Source organism: Phaseolus vulgaris, chromosome 9, assembly GCF_051622355.1.
Source record: "Phaseolus vulgaris cultivar YP4 chromosome 9, ASM5162235v1, whole genome shotgun sequence".
In the NCBI taxonomy this organism is placed as follows: Eukaryota; Viridiplantae; Streptophyta; class Magnoliopsida; order Fabales; family Fabaceae; genus Phaseolus; species Phaseolus vulgaris.
This window is the reverse complement of record NC_143506.1, coordinates 2,711,437-2,729,175: the sequence shown is the minus strand read 5'-3', so window position 1 is coordinate 2,729,175 and position 17,739 is coordinate 2,711,437. Positions and strand designations below refer to the sequence as shown.

Below are 17,739 nucleotides of genomic sequence, written 5' to 3'. Positions count from 1 at the left end.
TATATTGAGAGTGGGATCTCTTTGGTGCTTGATGTAATTGTATTTGTTGAGTTTCTATATCTTGATCTAGTTTATTAATTTGGTTTGTAGTGTAGTGTATGTTGGATCCTTAGTTGGTAGGGTGCTAGGAAACTTGTTTTGGGTTTTTTGTATAATTAAGGGTTGAGACACCCTGAGATGTCTCATTTTATTTTATTTATTCTTTGCTGATAAAAAAAATATAATAAATTAATTATAGGCATGTCCATCTTAAGAATACATCTACATCCTTACAATTTTTACTCTAAAAGCATCTTTAGTTTTAAATCTTTTATCAAAATTTTAAAAGGAGAGATAAGATCTTTGACATGAAAAATGAGTTCTTTTATAATATTTCCAATAAAAAGGTATCATATTTTAAATTCTCTTACTAAAAAATCATGGTGAGACCTACAAGAAGTTAGTTAAGATTTTAAAAGTGATATTTTAGAGTAAAAATTGGATGAAATGTTGTATCCTCCTTACAAGAAAATCACTGAATAGAAACCAATTTTAGAGACAAAAAAATAATTAGTTGCTATAGTGACTAAATTAGAGACTATTTTAAAAATTAAAAAAAATTATATTCTAAATTTGGTAGCAAAAACATTGGTAGCTAACTAAATATTAATTTAAAAACTATTTAACAATAATAGAAACTAATTTAGAAACAAAAAATTATTTTAAATTCTAAAATGATCTATAATTTAGTCACTCTAGCAACTAATTATTTTTTTTTTCTAAAATTAAGTTTTATTCAATGATTTTATTGTAGTACCTATTATTCATACCGAGAAACATACATAAAGTAGTGTAAGGTAAGATTTCGGTAAGGTATTCACGCTTTTAAGAAAGAAAAAAATATTTTCTTTTATTTAAGAAGCACCATATTAAATTGGATGGTCTCTCAATATAATTAAATAAAAAAAAGTGTTGTATTAACTAGATTTAAAGTTATTACTCTATGGATAACATATTAAATTATTAAGATTTATTGTATGAAAAAAATGCAAAAGAAAAGGGTTTGATTAGTTTGTTTGTATGTGGATATGTAGGGTTGTGTGAAAATGAGTGTAGAATGTTATGGTTAATTATGTTTTCCATGGCAGCTAGGTATGTTTGTTTGTTTGTGGGTTAGAAGAGTGATTATAGTATTTGAGGGGAAAGGAAAGAGGTAAGGAAGTGGATAACGCAGACCATGCCTGAGAGTTGAGAAGCACAGCGAATGAGAGTGAAAGATTTTGGAATATGTTGAGAATAAAAATTGGAGAAGAAGATGCAACTTGCTCTCTCCCAATCCAGATTTTTCTCAAAGTCAGAACACACTAAATAGGGCTCAACCTAAAGCCAACTCGCCCATAATTCTTTTGTCTCATACACCCCACCATTAATTAAACCCCTTCTTCTTCTTCTTCTTCTTCTTCTTCCTCTTCTTCTCTTTCTCTTCTAACTCTTCCAACACAAACGACCAAGAACCTAAGATGAAGATCCAGTGTGACGTGTGTGACAAAATGGAAGCCACTGTCTTCTGTCCTGCAGATGAAGCTGCTCTTTGCCGTAGCTGCGATCGCACCATTCACCACGCCAACAAGCTTGCAACCAAACACCCTCGCTTCCCTCTCATCTTCCCCACCTCCCAAGACTTCCCTCTTTGTGATATCTGCCAAGTACTCACTCCTCTCTTCAACTTTCCACAACCCTCTTCTTCAACATCTAACACACATATACATTCTTTCAAATTATTCAAACTAAACTTAATACAAAACAACCCCACTTCACTATGAAAGAAATTTTTCATTTTTCTATCTCAGTTTTCTTATCTTCAGATATCAGTTCTTTCTTCATATTCTTGGTCTCGTTTTTTTTGAAGAAAAATAGCTTGTTTTAACAGGAGAAGCGTGCATATCTATTTTGCCAAGAGGACAGGGCATTGCTGTGCAGGGAATGTGACCTTCCAATCCACAGAGCGAATGAGCATACGCAGAAGCATAACAGGTTTCTTCTCACGGGTGTGAAGCTCTCGGCCACTTCTTTGGATTCTGCTTCCTCTTCCACCAATTGCACCGATACAGTCACTGCCTCTGAAGGAAAAAACGGTCGATCTAGAACCAACAGACCCAGATCAATTTCCCATGAAAATCTCACCTCTTCTTGGAAGGCTGAAGACAACGTGGGCAGCGACACTGGTTCGGTTTCAACCAGCAGCATTTCTGAGTATTTGATCGAGACAATACCCGGTTACTGTTTCGAAGAACTCCTTGATGGTTCATTTGCACCTACTAATGGTTTCTGTAAGGTTTGCTTTACACCTTATAATATGATGCAACTTGCAAGTATATATAGCTTGTTTTTCTTCCGAGGTTTTTGTTTAACAACTTTGAACCCGCGTTTGTTGTTGCTGTTGTTTTGTCGTTGTGGTCGCAGAAGCAGAACCATGATCATCGTTGGGCGTTTCAGAACCAAGATCTAGTTCAACTTAGGACGTGTTTGGTTGGAGTTAAGGAAATTCCAAATGGGGGATGTTATGGTTGTGCCGTTCCTTAAAACTAGTCATGGATTGATAAAAAAATCTAGACCAACTACTTGTAAAAATCTGTTGGAAAATATCTTCCATGATTTGTTATCTGCGTTTCTTTTTTATAAACTGAGTGTTTTTATTATTATTATTCTGATTTGGCTGATTAGTATATATAATATTTTTTGGGGTGAATTCATTGAATAGCATGCTCCACTTTCTAAAACGGGTAGCATGTTTTGATATGACTTGTAACTTTAGGCGTATAAAAAATGTTGTTAATGAGTTATGAATCTTTAAAGCTATGGAGTATTTTGGGTAACATGGCAATCAAATTGTCATAATTCATAGTCAATGCTATTAAACAACAACAACAACCGACAGTTTTTGCCTAGTTGTAGTGCGACGTTGATTGATGTGATGGATATCAGGATTTTTGAAGCTGTTAATATCGTCACCTTGGGGATATTCAGAGAACGACTTCACGCAAGCTTCAAAACCTAACATGGGGGTTGGTACACGGGCCATTTCTCTTTCATTTTCATTATAACTCTATTTTTCATACAATTCATTTTTTATATTTGACATTATTAAGAGGCCTAGTTAAATTAATTACAACCTCAAATTTTACACCAATGTTTTGTTAACACATACAGAATCTACTTGTTCGTCAAAGTTGTTATGTTGGAAGGAAACATGTTATTTATAACATATTGATAGTAAGGGTGTTTGTTCTTATAAATTAACAAGTTTAATTCCCAATAATATTTTGTGGCTCCAACTTTTAGTAAAATATTTGTTATGTGTTCTTACCTAGTGTTTTGGTGAGGATTTTAGTATTATTATGTAAAAATGTTTTCTGTCATAGACAGAGAAGAGGAAGTTTCACATAAAAAAGAGATTTTCTGATGTTTAAATCAACAAAAATATAAAATAAATAATATGTGTGTTAAATATATATATATATATATATATATATATTGAATAAGATAAAATTATAGTATTTATAGACCTTTTAGATAATGACTCTTAAGTTTATCTTATGATAGTCACTAGCTGATAAATAGTCTCAAGAATTATAACTCGTTTAATTTTTAATTAACTGTTTTACTGTTAGTAATTAGAATTAAGTTATGTGACTATAAATACTTTCAACTTTACGATGGATAGGTACATTATGCTAATTTCTTAATCTTTCTTGTATTTTTTTTGTTAAAATCATTTTTCTTGTAAGTTACATTGTGCATAAAGAAAAGGTTAAAAAAATGAGATAAATTTTGAAACTTAAATGGAAAGAAAAAAAAAGTAAAATTACATTTAATTCAAATACAAAAATCGGTCAAACCATTAACTTTAGATAAAAATTATATTTTTTTAAAATTAGTATTAGTATTAGTATTTACCTATTTTATTACTTGCTAATTCTTTTAATTAAATTATCATTAGTAAATTTAGTGTAATGGTAATTAAAATGTTTTTCCTGTGTGTGAATTGAGTTTTGAATATTGCCAGAGAAAAAAACAATTTATATTTTTTACCATATTTCAAAGTTTATTTTAGACCTAAATATATGTTGGACTGACTCTTAGTAAAAGAAAAGAGTATTTTAATTTTTTGTGTTTCACTTTATTCTCTTTCTTCCATATTTTTTTTTCTCCAAAACAAAACAAAGCAAAAGAAAAATATATTTATTAATATTTTCTTTCGTTTATATTTTTCCCCTCCCAATTAAGTATACCATAAGTCATCTCTTTAAAAATTTGATACCGAACTTAGTTATTCTTAATAAATTATAAAATAAAGTTTAGCAAACATGTTCTTTCTACCTTATTTTATAAAGTTCCCTAAAGTTATATACATTCTTATACGATGAGAGTTTATTACTAATTAAACACAGTAGATATTATTTAAACACACGTTCCTGCTAATGCCCATCCAAGTTTTATCCAACCTGAAGATGTGAGCGACGCAAATGCCATGTTTTGCTTTTCTACAAACGAAACTATAATCATAATTGCGTTGGATACCCGGTGCTTATGGTTTCATATTAATGTCAATTACCTCAACCAAAAGCAAGGTTCAAACAGACACCGGTAGTGCTTTTCCATATAAACTTCTTAAGATGACATGTTCCATATAATTGAATAAGTCATTTTTTTTATTTTAAAAAAATGGAGATATTATTTCCTCAAAATAAACTCATGTTAGCAAATAAGCTCTGCACCAAATATAGATTGTGGAAACCTTGCCCCGAGCGAAATTAATTTCCCACTACAACAATTCCAACGTTGAAGACTGCACATGCCCAACGTTAAACATAACTACGATTTATATGCCTACAATTGAATCAAAACGCAAGTCAAGAACATCACATCCTGAGTATTCTTTTAAATTAACAAAGCGCAACAAACGAAGTTTATTCAGTTAAATATGCTCGCCGAGTTATTATAAAAAAAAATTAAAATGGTAAACATAAACAGTGATTACATTTAAATTAAGTCCTCAATTTTGTCACAAAAATGGTAACGTCAATTTGTTTGGCAAAATAATGACTTTTTTTACATAACATTTATTTAGCACAAAATTTCATTAAAAAGTATTTTTTTTTAAAATATTTAACGTCAAAACGGTACCATTTATTAAGTAAATCAAATTAACCAGTACAATTATATTAAGCTAAATCAGAATTTCACTTCAATATTATCTTATTTCGCTTTAAAAATATTTTATTTTTAAAACTATTAAACATTTTCCTCGTCGACCTCTAGAAATGACAAAAAGTGGCAATTGAGGATTAAATTTAGTCGATTAGAGCTACCCAAATTAAATAACGGTTTTGATTTTCTTTTTTAATTAAAACACTTTCTAAAATAAATAAAAAATACAACAAAACATTATCTACAGCACAATTTACTAACTGAGGCTATGATTCCGGTTAAACTCTAGCAAGGTCTCCTGTGTTTGCATCCCATTAAATGTGGGTGTCGTACTGATAGATAATGGGTATGAAAAACTACGGCAGTGCAGCCGGAGAACGAAAAAAAAAAACTCACTGCTCTTACACTGAGTAATGGACTAACGGATGAGCAAAAAAATTCTGCTGGATTTCATAAAACAAACGTATAGTGCATATGTACTTGAGCAGTGCTGTTTACACCTCTTTCCTTTATACATTCTTTCTACACACCCCTTTGTCTCCCCTATTATACAGTTCCCATGGGGTAGTATAAAAGAAAGAAAATATTGATATACCTTTTAAACGGCTTTACGTACAGGCAAACTAATAAAAGAATTGCACCCATTATAGCATGGAGTATATTAACTCAATGGGATAGAGCCCTGCAAAGATTAGAAAACCGAAAATGGAAATAGTTAATATTTTACACATTTTAATGGAGAGAGTTCACAAAACTATTGTAAGATAATAACAGGACCTCTATTATGTAAAAGCAAAAATCCTATCTGTAATATTTGTGCGGCATATTGGACACTCAGAACAAGCAAGTGAACAAGATTTACACACTGCAAGATCAAACGAGAGAGGCTATAAGTATTTTGACAAAAATTGTAAACGCATAGGAAAATCATCAAATAAAATTAGATTAATAGATTCAGGCAAGATTGGAGAAGACTTACAGCAAAAATGTCGGCATGGAAGCAGAATTGCTGCAGTTGGAGATTCAAAACATACTTTACAAACATGGGAATTGGCGTCGCCATTCCCAAGGTACTTGAGCTCTTTTTCCTTCATTTCTTGCATGCGCGCCTGAAATCATAAATTGAACCAAAACTCATCAAAGTCTCAGCAATGAGTTGCATAACAAATTTTAGGAAGTGAAAATCTCTCAAATGATGTCTACGTGCACTAAGAATAAAATTAATATTGAATTAGTGTTTTTATCATCACTTTTATTTCATAACTATTATGATTATAATTTGTTTTCCTTTAGTCACATGCAATACCCAAATAAAAAAGAACAAACAAACTATGATTAGAGGAAGTCATAGATAATTTAAAAGTGCAAAAGCTAAAAGATAACATATTTGAATAATTTCTCCTTCAACACTTTTAGTAAAATTTATTCAAACAATATCTTACTCATTTTCACGATGAAGGTCCAATACATTGAGGATTAAGAACTAAAATAAATGTGGTTGACTTTTCTGTAAGTTACAGAAAGTCGTTAATTGCATATCGCAATTTAAATAAATAAAAATCTCATTGCTTTTTATAGTTGGACCTGGACGTTTGCCAAGAGATATTTTTTTTATTTGTCTTTCTTGTGACTATCCTTATGATATATGATTTAAAGAATTTAGTTATTTTATTACATATAAAATTACAGAAAAATATTTTTTGTCAGTTTTGTATGTCTTCCTACATAAAAGATTGGGGGATACTACATGCGCTGTTTCGGTGTATTTTCAACAAAAGAATAGAAGTATGATAGTGCTCATTTAAACTCGCTACTCTAAACTAATAGAAGGAATAAGTTGTAACTCCTAGTCTAATTTACGCTAATCACTCTATAGACACGAATGAGATATATATTAACGATAATGGTCTTCTATATAAAGAGAGCAGATACAAGTTCAGTTAGCAAAAATAATATTGAAGATTAAACTGATAAATCATAAATAGATAGATAAAATGATTGGGTCAGTATTTTTTTTATCAAAATCAAATCAAATTTATTTAATATCCCATTATTCATGGTCTTTTGCCAATAATAAAAAAAATTATCTTTATTCCTTTTTTTCATTATTCCTGACCCAAACTCAATAATTTCAAAACAAACCGAAAATCAATTAAAAGAAATTTAGAAAAATATAAATAATTGCATCACGGGGTTACCTTGAGGCGAACAACCAATGGCTCTTCTTTGGGAATTTCATCATCCGGTTTTGGTGCATCAAAAAGCTGCTCCTTGGGAACTATATTACTTTCAATGTCATTAATTTTTGTGTCATTTATGTGTTGTGCACCATCATTTTTTTTATCCATGTTCGATTCTGGAACAGCATCCCCTTCTTTTTTCAACTTGGCAACAAGGATCCACATATTTGCTAGATCATTCTCCAAGGCCTCTTCTCTTTTCTTAGCCTCCTCAGCTTTTTTCCTGTACTGTTCCTCCACAAATTCCTTCTCGGCTAATGCAGCCTCCAGAGCTGCCTCTCGTTGTTTCCTAGCCAGTAGTTCCATCTTCAAATCATCAGCATCAAGACTCCATGACTCAAAATCATCAACAACAGCTCCTGAAATTTCATTAGCACGGCTAGAAATCCTCCCCTTCCTTCCAGATCTTGCTTCACTGAACTTGCGGTTAACACCATTAACTGTTTGCACAACAGCACTACGAGAGTTGACCAGATCTCGCGTAGCCATCAGTTCTTTTTCTAACTTTGCATTCTGCAATGAAAGTTTTGTCACCTCCCCCGCCAAATTTTTCAGTTCCACAGCAGCAGCAGAGGCCAGTTCTTTGGCATAAGAAGCTTCTTCAGAGAGTTTCTGATTCTGCACACGCAACCCACTATTCTCTTCTGACCAGTGAACTTGCTCTAGTTTTAGTTTTTCATTTTCAATTTCCTGAAAATAGTGAAGAGAAGTGATTTAAATATTAATCTTAACACGGAATTTCATTAATAAGTACTGGGCAAAGGCAGAGGAAGTATTTTTGCAAGGCAGGGAATACAAAATCATATAAAAGGGAAAAAAACAACAAAAATCAAGTAAATAGAATCAAAAGCATATAAAATATTCACCTATACTACTACAAAAGCAACAAATTAAGTTACCTGGGATTGTATTTTCTTTTTCAACTCATCAGCGTGTTCTCCTGATGCACAGTGTTCAGAAGACATTAACAATGTACCACCAGTTACTTTCGCAAGTTGCTGCTCTAGCTGCTTCACCTTTTCTAGCAACTCTCGGTTTTCAGAACACTGTTAATAAAAGAAAAATCGAAGAGGGAAATGTCAATATAGAAACATGTATACTGATGAGGTTTCCATCATCCTTAATTTCAAGGAGGGCAAACAAAAAAGAAAGGGATCGCATAAGGATCCAAGTACACTTGCTTAGCTTAAAAGTGAAGAGAAAAGGTCAAAATGTTCAGAAAACAGTAAAAAAAATAAAACCAAGTACCTTATCATTTAGCTGTTCCTGAAGGACACGGTTGTCTGCCGATTTTAGCTACAGATATTTTAAAAACACAAATTAAATTTTAATGAGTGGCCATTATTGATCACGGATTATATTATGCTAAAACGTATACTGCAATTGCCAAATACTAGGGGAGCACAATTTTGGAAACAAAATGACAGCTCAATAACACCCAAACAAAGCTAAAGTACTACTCACCTCCAACTCAAAGGCCTTCTCATTACATTGAGTCATTAACCTTGTCACTGTCTGTCACAACAAACCCACAAGGAAAAAGTATAAATGAGCTTTATCATAGCATTTACATTAATATCCAGGCTTCAAATCTATATTTATTAATTTCAATACCAATATCACTAACCTGCTGCATTTCAACTAGTGATGAATTAGCCACTGGAGATTCTCCAGTCTCAATTTCAATTAATCTTTGCTCTAACACTTTCATTTGCTTCCTTTTTTCTTGGATCTCACGTTCCAAGTTCTCAATCTGTTATTGAGACAGCATTTTAACGAACGGCAAGCATTTCAGTTAGTAATGAAGACTGTAACTTTTGTTAAAATTTTATCACTCGCTTAAAAGTAGCACGTCGGGTACTAAGCATTACAGCAAAATGTGAGGGGAATCAAAACAATACCAAAGTATTGTTTGGCATCAGTAAACACGTCAAACAAAACTTGACTGACAATGTTGTAACGTTTAGTTGGAGACATCATTATTGACGAATTTAAAAATATCAGAGAGAAAGTTACTGATTATTAATTTCCTAGTGCTTTTATACCAACACATTTCAATGCAACATTGTTTGAAAACAAAGCAGAATACCTGAGTTTTGGAGCCTTCAGGGTGATTTACAGATTGCTCCATCAACCGCTTCAGAGTGCTGGTACTTAAAGCAACATCTCCAGCTAGCATTTTGACTTGTTCAACAAGAAGATCCTTCTGATCAGACGCTGTCATCCCACCCTACAATTCAACTAGCAGTCCCGAGTCACAATTTTAATAAAACATACAGCAACAAACTAGTTAAATAATGAGTGCATAAATAAGAAAGAAAAAGGTACAAGAAGTTTAGGACACATTCAATCAAGACCAAAGCTATGGAGATCATCGGCCTAAGGGAAGCATGGGAAGCACCTTAATTTGCTATATCAAATTATCATTGTTCTATTTGCGTTCTAACTTATAACAAACATACATGTGGCTTATGATTGTCTTGTGAAATATTATAGTTGTTGTAGATGACTAGAGATTAAAACATTTCATAGTATATAAGTAGGTGCAAATCTCACCTTATAAGCCATTTTTTAAGGTTGAGACTTAAAGTCAACTTCATAATAATAATTGTTAACTTGTTTTGCTAAGTTATAGTTTAAAACTATTACATCGAGCACTATGTAGATCATTTAAATGATATTCACACACACGTATATATGGTTATTTTTCATTGTCACTAAATACTACTACCCATGTTACGACTCACAACTCAAAAATGAACTTGCGAATTCACAAGTTGAATAGTGATTTTTTATAACCACCCGCTTATTTCTTTTGGATCAATTGAAGGAGGTATTTTGCATGAAAGTTTTGGCTAAGTTGTAACATGTGATTGCAGTCCTAGTTAGATAAATCCCCTCCCTAGGATACGCCTCCATCACTCAGGGCATTGACGTTAGCAAAAGGAAAAAAAAAAAACTTGGCCCTGGAAAAATACTTTAAGTTACTCATCTTCTATCTGAGAAATTTATATAAAAACATAAATTGAGGTCTGATAAAAAGTAACACTTTGTTACAGAGAAGTTTTATGAGTTTACCACTGTCAATTTTGTTCTACTGATCAGTTCACCAGCTTGCGTTGATTCAGTAATAGTACTGCTAGCTGGGGAGAACTCTTCATTCCATCTACTAGAAGTTCTTTTATGCCTAACGTCATGAAACACATCAGATGACACCGCAGAAGTATCTTTCTGACTCTCATTTTCAGTCAACGCACCATCAGGCAAGGCATCAAATTTCTGGAAGAAAAAAAATACACGTTTACTGTGTTTGCCACCTGGTCCAAAAAGTCACATAATGAAAGTTTAATTTGAACATAAGAGGGACATTTAAGAATGGTTTACATGAAAGCCCCTGTAAGCTTTCAAGCATGTCCAACAAGGAGTTATTTACTAAATTAGTGATAGAAGAAACACAATCACTGGAAATGTAAATTGAAAAAAAAATTGCTCTAATTAACTGAAGGATGAGCTCACATCATCCTCGCCAACAGAATGACTTCGCTGATGGTTGGGAACATCAGTTAGATATCCAGGAATCGCATTCTTTGAGGAAACCAGAATGAGTTTGGTTAGTCTCTGGATCCTACTCATAAGAGCAGCTTTGGCTTCCTCCTCTTCTTCCAATCTTGATTGCATTTTCACTTGACCTTCTTCCAACTACGCATATAACAGTACAAATAAATTAGAAAAGCAAAGATGGTTACAAATCACAGAAAACATGTGTAAAAAGTAACAACTAACAATAGAAATGAATATCCGGAAAGATAAAAACCTTTTGCTTTAAGGTCAAAATTTCCTCATGATTGACACCAACTACCATTCCCTTCTTTAGTTGATCAAGTTCAAGTTTGAGGACAGAAATTTCTCTCTGGTACTTCTTAATTAGAGATTTCTCATCAATAATCTGTTAGCAAATAATTTCACAATGAATAAGCAACCTTTCCTGCTTGTAGGCATGCAATTCAATAGATAATCACTAGCTTCAGCCAACCTTATTGCGGGAAGCATATATTTCTACTCGTTTTGCCCTGCTGGCAAACTTCAAGGTATTATGAGTTTCCTCCATATTGCTGGATGCTGGAGTTACTGTGCATATAAGCTGAAATTTTCACATTACAAGAAATTTTATTGTGGTGCCTATACACAAACAATCTAACATTGCAGGGACAAAATGAAAGAAAAAACCAGAATACCCATAGCTTACTAAAGATCCGCATTCAAATAGAATAATAAATCTACATGATAAGAGACAGAAAATTGTACTTAAACTATATAAGAATTGAAAACGCTGTAGACCCAAAACTCACTGAAACATGCCCATGTCCACTAAGAGATGATTGCAAGAGGCGGGTCAGCTTTGAATCTCGATAAGGAACATGAGATGCCTTCCCCTCGCTCAATTTCCCGATAACCTTCACAATGAAATCACAAAATCAAGACTAAACCTAAGATTCCCCATCCACCCCCAAAAACATTACAAAAAAAATGTAAGCGATTTCATCTATTCCCACTAGAACAAAAGGTGAAGCCTTGGCACTGCTAGTCTACTTGCAATGCAGGAATGTTCTTTGAAAATTGTTCTAGGTCCAGTGTAACAGATACATGTTTTTTATCAACATATAACAGAATGTGATATGGTAATAAAATAATTTATGGTTGCTTCATTACCCAATAAAATTTTCAAAAAATATTTCTTTTCAACCAGTTATAAGCATATCTTCTAACAAAGATATTGCAAGTCATACAACTAGTCAGCTCAAGTATAAAAAAATTGTCACAGCTTCTCCCATGTAAAAACATAGAAATTATGAAGTACAAAAATAATGCATAACTAACTACTACATTGACAAACACAAATTTTGTAACACCTACAGTTCCAAGTGTCAGAAGACTTTTGTTGATGTAAGATCCTTCCTTTCTTCTTAATCCAGTTGTTTCAGTTTTTGAGCTCTCAGATCCAGCCAAATCAATCAAGTTCTGAAGAAGAAAACAAGCAAAGTGAACCAAAATATCCAGTAAGTATAAACAAGGAAATATTTTGGGAAGCCATAAATAATTTTTACGTACTAGCTGAGAGAAGATGACCCCATCATAATCATCACCATGAGCACTGCTCTCTATCATCTGCAAATGTATTAGATAACTATAACAATAGAGCTCGGTTGTTTTTTTTTTCTTTAAAAAAAATAAAATAATAATAATAATAATAATAAACAGCGGGCCTGAAGAGGTCCAAGACCAACAGAAAGCCAAATACATGTAATCATTAAACATATTCTTCGGCAATAATCAATCAGCTTTTAAGAAGTATGTAGAAAAGGCAAGTACAGCAATTCACACAAGCAAATACATTTGGCAAGTTAGCATTTTCGAAACTACAAAGCCTCAGGCCTGATTCAGGTATTCTTTATTCAAATGCAAGCAACTACCATATCAAGCATGCTTACCAGTGTAAATATTGTGTGACTCCGGCTGCTGAAGAGATTAAAATTGTTTGATCCAACATGTCGATGCTCTGTGGTGTTAAAAGGAAAAAGAAAAGCTTGTTAAAGAATGTTTCTCAACCAACCATTAGTCAAGATTCTGGTAATAAATAACATACAATTTTGAAAACAAAATAGGCAGAATTGTGGCACTATCATTCTCAACATAACTACCTTCTCCAGCAGCAATAAAGGAAAGTGCATGTCCAGGAGATAGAACAACTTCTTCCTTTATACCCTCCACATAAGTTCCCTGGAAAACAAACCATCATAAAAAATAACGTTCCAATTAGACTAGAGAAAGAAAACATAACCTATCAAGTTCAAATTTAACAATAACTTCCTAAATTTTCTTTGAATTACAAATGCTGTCATTTTATTTCTTTAATGGAAACTATAACACATGATTCCAACTTAGAAGTGAATCTTTTAATGTACAAACACAAAACAACAAAAACATAAACATTCTTACATGAACATGGTCACAATTACATTGTAAGGGTAGAAAAAAAAAGTGGAAAAAATAATAATACTCAAATATCAGAATTTACTAGGGAACCAATTTAGTATCAACAATTGCAACAAGGTAGTTTTATTTTTAGATTAAAATTTCATACATAATACATGGACTCCATTCCAAGATAACTAGAAATATCAGTATTCATGTATAAAAAGCCAAACGGAGACAGATTAAGAGACTCGTCATTTACAGATAGAATAAAAATAGTGAACTAAGTACTCTAAACAGAATTCAATTGAGATGAAATAGTAAGAAACTAAACCTGTACATCTTCTCTAACTCGTAAATTTTGGCCAGTTGGATCAAGTAAATCATTTATCACCTGATACCAAGAAGAAACAACCAAAAATATTTTCAGCATACCAAACATTAAAACACAAACAATACAACAAGCAAGAAGGTGACAATCAATGCCACATAGTGATAGAAAATTTAAGGCAAGACAAAAAGTGTTACTGTACAAGGGCTAAACTGTGTTCAGCACAAAAATGATGGAACAAGGGCTGTTTTGTCATTTACCTCGTTGTATATTTCTAGATATGACACTCGGAGTAAGAATTCTCTTCCTGGGGTCTGCAGTAAAAATACAGTTAGGCACCCCAAGCAAGATGAGAGTAAAATAAAATTAAGATGGAATACTTTGGTAATCAACTCAAGTCAAGTTGAAATAGCAACCATAAACTATTATGAATCAAAACCTAGGAGTCAAGTATCCTTTGAAAGTAACTAAAAGGAGCACCAAGATGACCATGCAGAGAACAAAGCAAGAGAGTGATACACTATCAACAAAAGATACAGCTGCCACACATGATCTCAAAGCATAAACTATAATGAACAACAATAGCATGATTCTAGATATGTGATTTAAACAATCAACAACTACTGAGCTAGGAGAATAATCTTACATCTTGGATCATACTGAAAACATCCTTTATAGCCAGCGGTATAACACCAGGTGAATTTTGGTCTCCCTGTACATTATTATTGAAAACAAAAATCAGAGCTTAGAGACATAAGTGGAGAGATCATGTCTACACGGAAAAGGATAAATTAGAAAATGCAGTTCAAAGGTATAAAGTACTTTGAAACCAAAGCAAGAAACATGACAGTGTAAAATGGGGTAAGAACTACGATTTAATCAAGCATTAGCAAGCTACAACCAAATTTAAAACTTCTGCAGTGGACATGCTAATAGGATCATTATACAAATGGTTGCAGCTTATTTAACATATTACCATCCTTTGTATCCTGATAAAATGCATATAAGGAGCATTATCAGTCACCGAAGAAGATTTCTTATTGTTACTTTTGCATAAAGGACATAAGTATATCAGATCATGGTAACAAACTTTCAGAGAGACCAAATTACTTGATAATATCATACTTTCTACAATTCAACAAGAGGAAGAGAAATTGACAGTCCCAACGTAAGGTTATGTTAAATGGGTAGCAAGAATACGCTATCAAAACTACATTTACTGGATGGAAATAAACGGTTCAACGACTGCATTCGTGTATGTGATTTCATAACTAAATCGCATTAGAATACAAAACTCCTATACTTTGCTCAATACTTGTAATATAGTCTTTATATGTGTGTCCTACACATACCTTTTTAACTTGAACTAAATCATAATTTCAGATATACATTGTCAGCACTGCCAATATGAAATTTACCAATTGCCACCGAAAATGATCCTAACCCTAAAAGTTGTTTCATGCGTAATTGATTGTCCTACATCAGTCATACAAGTGTTTATTGGTAGTTTACAGATTCTGCTATACAAAATAATAGTTAACTGTTTATCCTGTCCAATTTCCAGAAAAACTAAGTCAACCATAAGTGGATCAATCTCCTTTAAACACCACCCAGAAAATAATCTTCTGATAAACTCTCCTTTTCAGATTTCATCTCAAAACCAATTGGCGTTAAATGAAGTTGTACAACAGATATACAATCACACTTCTAGGCAAGCAATATGGAACTTCTCAACAATCCTTAACCACCGTAATATCTAAGAACAGGTGGAATAATATTACCGTCTATATTTTTCACAAAAGAAAGTATACCAAGTCGATGTTTACACGTAGTACATACGTATCATATGACATATGTGCTGCTGTGTTCAAAAATATAAACCAATACAACATCACTAATGTAGAACATATCATCCATAACCAACTCTAAGAAAAAGAAAAAACTGTAAAATATTGATGACACGCAAGTTGCAAATTTGCAACATGATTATTGACGAAAGGCGATACATGAAAAATGAATTTTCAGCACAAAACGTAAAATGGAAACAAAAAGGAAAACGAAATCAGTAATTTAAAGAATGACACTTACATGCATAGTATGAGTCTTACCACTACTTGTCACTCCATAGGCAAACACAGTTCCTGCAATATTAAAAAAATCATCTTCAATCAACCAAAAATAATTAATGAACAACAAAGAAGATGACTTCCAAATTTAACAGAATCCACTTTTCACTCTAACACTATACCATAATACAATTAATCAGTTACACCTAGTAATTCAAGTAGACACAGAACCAGTATACAACCATAATAGTTTTCCTCAATCCATTAAAATGACTTGATAGTACAAAAATTAGACTCTGCTCGCATCACATTGTCATTTTGAATCGAATCCAAAACCAACACTCCATACCGTTGACGCCCTCCATGGCAGCCTTCACCACAGGTTTTGCCGCTACTTCATACACTTCTTCAGAATTGGTATGTGGTCCAAAAACTCTATCTGCCACAAATTAAAACAGAGTTCTAAATTTAGCATCCACAGTTTCTCCGCTGACATCAAAAGCAAAGTCAATCTTCCAGTAGAAGCCTCATTGACTGATAAAAAATCAATCAACACGAATGACCACAACACCACACGAGGAAGACAATAAGCAATACCAAATGCATAGGCAGTAGCTGGATTATACTCGTTTCTGACAATCTTGTCGCCATCCGCATACCACGCGATCTCGTCCCCTCTCTGATACTCCCTTTCACTACAACCGAACCATTCAGTTAGAGAAATTCAACCTCAGATAACACAAACGAAAAAATCGAACGATTCAATCGCGCAGCGAATGGATCTGAAAGCACAACCTCAGATCTAAGCATTACCTCAACGGCCTAAACCGAATCGTGACCGAAATGCTATCGCCGGTCCTCGACGAATCCACCGGCTCCGCAACAAGGTCCTCCTCACCGAAGGCCACCGGAGAACGGCCGGCGTAACCTTGAGAGCCGTTGTACGTTGACTCGCTGCGACCGCGACTCGGAGTCATGGATCGGCCACCGGAGTTGAAAAACGACGACGAAGAGGATGAGCCGGAGCGAGGCATTAACCTTCCGTTGGTGAAGGAAGAGGAGGAAGAAGTGGATGAATAAGGAGTGGAAGGTTTACGGTAAGAAAACGGCGAGCTACTCCTTCCGCGTGAGGAAGAAGCCATAGAGTTCAGTCTCACCGAGTTGGTGACACAGTAGAAACTAGCGACGCAGCGAGGGAGAAGTAGCGAGGGGAAGAGAATGTGTCAGAATTCTCACATGGCTATGCAAAGAAAAGGGATCAAAATTTGGTTCTCTTGGCTTTTCATTTTCTTTTCTCCGTTGCTTCCTTTAGATGGTTTGGGATATTATTGTATGAGACAGAGAGAGGAAAACACGCAAGCACGCACGAGCACGGAGACACAGATCGTTTCGTCTTCTCTAGTACACAGGAACTAGCTCTAGCCGTGAGTGAGGATGAATGGAAGCAGAGAAAACGGAGAAGATGCTCATCGTCACAGTTCAAATTTAATTTCCTTTTTTAATATTTTTTAGTTTTGAATCACAAGAGTTTAAACTTCTTCTTTTTTTATTACAAAATGGAATAAATTGAATTTCATTTAATTTTACCAGGACAATAATGAAGTGGGTTTAAATTGAATTAAAGTGTTTGGAAGGACCCGCGCCGCGCACGATAAAATCGAGTACTGACGAAATGCCTTTCAAAAATAGGATGTGAGTTGAGCGGGAATAACTGCGCCAGCCGATCACCAATAATTTCATTTCATTCCATCATCAATAATAAGACAAAATTGTAGTTTACTTTATAATAATTATTTTACACTTTTTTTTCGTTTCATTCTTTCTACAATGAATTCTTTTTATTAAATAACTAATATATGTAAAATAAAAACTCTAGACATGCAATTTTAATTAATAAAAAAATATTTTGTCTACCTATATTTATTTTATTTTTAAACGC

The 17,739-nt window shown here is 33.4% G+C and overlaps 2 protein-coding genes across 5 annotated transcripts; one reads left to right on the top strand and one right to left on the bottom strand.

Moving 5' to 3' along the window:
• Nucleotides 1-1,194: 1,194 nt before the first annotated feature.
• Nucleotides 1,195-2,641, top strand: BZS1 (B-box zinc finger family protein). 2 transcript variants are annotated; one of them, XM_068627581.2, is made up of 3 exons: nucleotides 1,195-1,685; nucleotides 1,910-2,314; nucleotides 2,443-2,641. In XM_068627581.2, the coding sequence occupies exons 1-3, from the start codon at nucleotides 1,500-1,502 to the stop codon at nucleotides 2,560-2,562; spliced, it is 711 nt and encodes a 236-aa protein (XP_068483682.1). In that variant the 5' UTR covers nucleotides 1,195-1,499; the 3' UTR covers nucleotides 2,563-2,641. The 2 variants fall into 2 exon arrangements, with proteins under 2 accessions (XP_068483682.1, XP_068483683.1); XM_068627582.2 differs by having other exon boundaries at nucleotides 1,363-1,685; nucleotides 1,910-2,309.
• Nucleotides 2,642-5,616: 2,975 nt separating this feature from the next.
• LOC137820540 (Kinesin motor family protein) lies at nucleotides 5,617-17,453 on the bottom strand. 3 transcript variants are annotated; one of them, XR_016515804.1, is made up of 25 exons: nucleotides 16,614-17,338; nucleotides 16,398-16,495; nucleotides 16,150-16,239; nucleotides 15,823-15,875; nucleotides 14,381-14,446; nucleotides 13,995-14,048; nucleotides 13,738-13,797; nucleotides 13,130-13,208; nucleotides 12,920-12,987; nucleotides 12,540-12,596; nucleotides 12,345-12,449; nucleotides 11,780-11,884; nucleotides 11,464-11,571; nucleotides 11,245-11,376; nucleotides 10,947-11,129; nucleotides 10,509-10,709; nucleotides 9,520-9,671; nucleotides 9,058-9,183; nucleotides 8,895-8,945; nucleotides 8,679-8,726; nucleotides 8,330-8,476; nucleotides 7,389-8,120; nucleotides 6,170-6,299; nucleotides 5,968-6,055; nucleotides 5,617-5,872 (listed from the first exon to the last, which is right to left on the bottom strand). XR_016515804.1 is itself a non-coding variant. In XM_068624678.2 (25 exons), exons 1-24 carry the CDS (start codon nucleotides 16,940-16,942, stop codon nucleotides 5,973-5,975), a joined length of 3,246 nt encoding a protein of 1,081 aa, XP_068480779.2. In that variant the 5' UTR covers nucleotides 16,943-17,453; the 3' UTR covers nucleotides 5,617-5,872; nucleotides 5,968-5,972. The 3 variants fall into 3 exon arrangements, 2 of the variants coding, with proteins under 2 accessions (XP_068480779.2, XP_068480778.2); XM_068624678.2 differs by having other exon boundaries at nucleotides 9,520-9,660; nucleotides 16,614-17,453; XM_068624677.2 differs by having other exon boundaries at nucleotides 9,520-9,660; nucleotides 12,345-12,596; nucleotides 16,614-17,303.
• Nucleotides 17,454-17,739: the final 286 nt, after the last annotated feature.

Coding starts and splice junctions, on each gene's coding strand:
- BZS1 (XM_068627581.2), top strand. CDS start 1,500: ATGAAGATCCAGTGTGACGTGTGTGACAAAATGGAAGCCACTGTCTTC. Junction 1,686..1,909: donor CTCTTTGTGATATCTGCCAA/GTACTCACTCCT, acceptor TTGTTTTAACAG/GAGAAGCGTGCATATCTATT. Junction 2,315..2,442: donor CTACTAATGGTTTCTGTAAG/GTTTGCTTTACA, acceptor TTGTGGTCGCAG/AAGCAGAACCATGATCATCG.
- LOC137820540 (XM_068624677.2), bottom strand. CDS start 16,942: ATGGCTTCTTCCTCACGCGGAAGGAGTAGCTCGCCGTTTTCTTACCGT. Junction 8,477..8,678: donor AGGAACAGCTAAATGATAAG/GTACTTGGTTTT, acceptor TTTTATTAACAG/TGTTCTGAAAACCGAGAGTT. Junction 6,300..7,388: donor CATTGGTTGTTCGCCTCAAG/GTAACCCCGTGA, acceptor TTATGATTTCAG/GCGCGCATGCAAGAAATGAA.